Source organism: Larus michahellis, chromosome Z (genome assembly GCF_964199755.1).
Source record: "Larus michahellis chromosome Z, bLarMic1.1, whole genome shotgun sequence".
NCBI classification, from domain to species: Eukaryota; Metazoa; Chordata; class Aves; order Charadriiformes; family Laridae; genus Larus; species Larus michahellis.
In genome coordinates this window covers 35,047,754-35,051,881 of record NC_133930.1, presented here as the reverse complement: position 1 = coordinate 35,051,881, position 4,128 = coordinate 35,047,754, and the positions used below count along the sequence as shown (strand labels likewise).

Genomic DNA, 4,128 nt, shown 5'->3' with positions numbered 1-4,128 from the left:
GATTTGGTGTCAACAGATACAGCTTCATGTTTTAGCAAATTTTAATCAGCTTGCCTTTTCCTGTTGTGATGAAATAACACTCCCTGTTTTGACAGTCTCAGGCTTTGTGGAATGGAGAATCAAAATAAAATAAACAATGAAGCCCACATTGAACATGCTAATACACAACCTCAAATGCTTCCTTAATTCCTAGGCCTAAACTAGACAGCTTATCCAAACATTTCCTCCTGCTGACTCCTCCTGTCCCCCACACCATCCTGGGTTACAGATTTTAGATAGCAAGTTCTAATACACATATTGCAGATTGAAAGCAGAGTTTCATTAGCACAAACTCCCCTATCATAATTGTAATCTACAGTAAATGAATGCAATTAGCCACACCAGGGTCTCCCCTGAGCCCTCCCCTCCTCTGCACACAGGCAGCAGCCATAACCTGACACCAGGCTCTCGTATAAAGCTAGCACGCTACGGTCACTGCAATAGCAGCAGGTCTTACAGGGTTGCACTTTATAAGATCATGTCACCACTTCTCCTTGAGCTGTTAGTGCTCTCATGTCTTGGAGCCACAGAGCCACAGGCTGATTCATTGCAAAGGAAAAGCAGAAGGCCGTTTCAGCATCTTTTCTATCTGGACAAAAATCTGCTTGAAAGTCAAAGTTTTCGTGAGCTGGTAGGGGAAAACCCAGTAGGTGTTGAGGAAACCCTGGGAGAACCAAGCTTTTTTGTAGCAATTCCACAAACGGCATCTGAAAGTCAGAAGCAAGAGAAGAAAAAAATGTCCAGATTCATCCTTCCCAATGCAGAACTCCAGGCAGAGCAAGACCTGAGAACCTGGGCAGCACCCAGAGAGCTCTCTCCTGTGGAAAACCTCTCTCCATCCCACTATTCCACCAAGAGGGAGGCTGAACCTCCCTATAGAAAAGATGCCAAGAAATTTTGGGACCACTTCATGTTAAAGAAAAATTCAGCATCTGAAGAAGTTGTCCTGCCAATCAAGACCAATGAAATGCACCAAGAAAACTGCAGAACCCTGCCTTTTTCCCAGGTAAGAACAGGTGTCCAAGATCAATAAATGTGTCCTTTCCCCTGCCCCTTGTAATTAGTACCTAAAGACATAAGGGTTAGTTCATTTGCTAAGCCACAGTGCCACTTCAGAACGCCCACACATGATAAGCGGCTGAAAACCCCTGCTGAAAAAGGCTGAAAAAGCTTTAGTCTGATGAGGCAAGCTGCTAAATTGCAGCACCGGAAAGCCACATGTGCAATTTCAGAGAGTTATTGGTTTGTTGTTTTTTTTAATGCAAAGATGTTCTGACCTAGCCTAAGTGAGCAAGGCAGTGGTGAGTAATTATCTATTCAATGAATATACATCTAAAGAGTTTGTATACATGAATTACCTATATATATATACACATATGCATATATACAAAAAGAGTTCCAGGGCAAGTATTTGCAGGAGAAGCTGGTTGTTTTCTTAGAGCTAAGCAAGGATTCCTTTTTGCTGTATTAATTGGGGGATTGATGCATACATCTAATTCTGTGCTAAGAATGCTGGAGAACTGGTAAATTGTCCCATGCACAGATGAAGCCATTCTGTCATATTGTAACGTCAAGACAAGCAAATAGTATAGATAAAGGTGCAGTATTCTTCATAAAGCAACACCTCTGCTCAGCGTTTCTGTAATCACAGCCTGTCAAGGACCATATTTTTTTCACGTCCCTCACTAAATTTATCTCACTGGCAGACACATCGGACCTAGAAACTTGTACCACTTTGTATTTTGTGCCATGCACTATGGCAAGCTTTCTCCAGGATGGCTGCAGTTAGGCCAATATGAAAGTGCTAACTTCAGTCTAGCTTTTTATGGCTTGGGAGTTGACACAGGCTCTGCTGATACAAGGAACTGTTATTCTTACAAACCAAGAAATTGCAGAACTTCCACTGCACTTTTAAGATTTTCATTTAAAAAAACCTGCCAAAGAATATTATGCCTCTTCCAAAAGGAGACTAATCTTAAAGATTACAGTGGAGTCTAGCTTGTGGTTTATATATAAGAAGATTGGGCCAAAATAACGTTTTAAGTCCTGCTAAGTGGGTAAGACTGCTTAACCATGTCAGAAGTGTAGGACTCAAAGAGCAATTAAAAGGTAAATATGACAAACCCACCTGTCGGATTTTCCCCTATCAGCTTGCAAAGGCTCTGAATGAAGCAGATTTTGCTTTCGTTGTTCAGTCCAAGAATTGCCAATAGGAGTGCTAAAGTTTGTTTTTACAAGCTCTTATGTTTTACCATTTGCTTGACATAAAAAATGTTCAATATAAATGTTCTGATAAGAAAAAATATAGTACTTTGGTTTTGGAGTGGTTTTTTTTTTTTTTTTTTCGCTTTCATGCCTTGTAGCAAAGTCCATGGGCTTTTCATCTACCAGGAACTTCAAACTGCTTTCTGTTTCAGGCTGTTACTCATGAGAGCTGTGAGAAGGTGGTGGTACAGAATAATCTGTGTTTTGGAAAATGTAGTTCCTTTCATGTTCCTGGTCCAGAAGATCGTCTTTATACCTTTTGTTCTCATTGCTTGCCCAGCAAGTTCTCCATGAAGCGCCTGGATCTCAACTGCACCAGTTCTGTCCCAGTGGTCAAAGAAGTCATGATTGTAGAAGAGTGTAAATGTGAGACTCAGAAGATCAAAGATGCTGCGACTGGATCTCTACTGTCAGATTTGCATGCAAATGTACATGAGCACAACTAATCCAGTGCAAAGTACTTCTTAGCTCCTTCATCATAAGAATTTGCCAAGGAAAAAAACCCAAAGAACTAAAGCTTTCATCACACTGGTGTACAAAAATATTAAAGATGTAGACTTTCTACTTGAAATGCTTCTCTGCTTCAACGATAACTTTACCTAGGATGTAACAGATGTTTCTCTGCAGCTGTTAAAGAAATGGAGATGAAATTACTGGACTTAAGTGTAGACTTCCTACTTTAACAAGGGAAACCTTTAAATTTTTTTCCACCCTTCCTATCACTGTCTATAGAATGCTAGTAAACAACAGCTGAAGAACTAGCGTGATTTATCTGTGCAAAACCCTAATGTATTGGCTGGTTTACGTTGCCTTTGCTTGCAGGGACTGCCAATATAGATCTACTGGCAACACAGATGAGGCTTTAGTCTCTTCCTTGGAAAAACATGTCTACTTTTACATCAAGATAGTGGCTGGAGAGTGTAAAATATAAATGGACATTAGGCAGATAGAGAGCTGTGACTACTTAAGGTCATTCTGATTGCTCCCAGCTGGAGTTCAGTTCCCCGTGAAAACTACTATACCTCATAATTTACACATTTACATAGTGGTTGCAAAGGATATTTTGCCATGGAAACCAATTACTCTCCTACTACATGCCTGCATTTGCTCTGCAGGTTTTTTTTAATTGAAAGTAGAAAAAAAAGATAAAATTGGATACACTCACAGAAAACATCATAAATTAATTGATTGCTGTTATTATTATTAAAGTTCATTACAGAAAGACAATGCACATTTTCCAGTCTGATGAATTTTAACATTGTCAATGACACCAAGATAAAGTTTAAATAGCGTTCTCAACACCTAAACTACAGCAGAAAAGGCATTCTTGTGATAGAAAATCTGCAGAAGGATTTTATTAGCATGGCAATACCTGCACAGCTTTACAGAAACATACGAGAAAACTCTGTTAGGAAAGGTGTGAGTCCAACACAACACCAGCAGCTGTCAGACAAACTGTGGGCTTCTCTGCTCTCTCCAGCTGCTTCTCCCTGGATTTGTCTTGCAGACCTGGCACACCAGACAGTGATCAGCTTCCAGCAACTAGACCTCAGCCTGTTTATAACCCAGCTCCTTCAGTCCTCTGGGAATCTGCTCCACTGCTATTGCCAAACCCTCAGATCTGGGGCCCTGTTGTTGAACTAGCCACGGCTCTTTTTTTGGGGTATTGGAAATCACTATTGATATAGCTGGTCGATTCAAGGGTTGGGTAAATGATTCCTTGTACTTGAACTGCACTGTGATGAGAAGTCTCTAATATCCTGTCAAAAAATATGATTCTGGAGTGCAAGGTGTGTTTAATGAAAATTGCATCTGAATGATATT

The 4,128-nt window shown here is 40.4% G+C and overlaps 1 protein-coding gene across 1 annotated transcript; it reads left to right on the top strand.

Moving 5' to 3' along the window:
* Window positions 1–517: 517 nt before the first annotated feature.
* CER1 (cerberus 1, DAN family BMP antagonist) lies at window positions 518–3,370 on the top strand. The gene is made up of 2 exons (XM_074570564.1): window positions 518–1,045; window positions 2,457–3,370. The coding sequence occupies exons 1-2, from the start codon at window positions 518–520 to the stop codon at window positions 2,748–2,750; spliced, it is 822 nt and encodes a 273-aa protein (XP_074426665.1). The 3' UTR covers window positions 2,751–3,370.
* The last annotated feature ends 758 nt before the right edge of the window (window positions 3,371–4,128 follow it).

Coding starts and splice junctions, on each gene's coding strand:
- CER1 (XM_074570564.1), top strand. CDS start 518: ATGTCACCACTTCTCCTTGAGCTGTTAGTGCTCTCATGTCTTGGAGCC. Junction 1,046..2,456: donor GAACCCTGCCTTTTTCCCAG/GTAAGAACAGGT, acceptor TTTCTGTTTCAG/GCTGTTACTCATGAGAGCTG.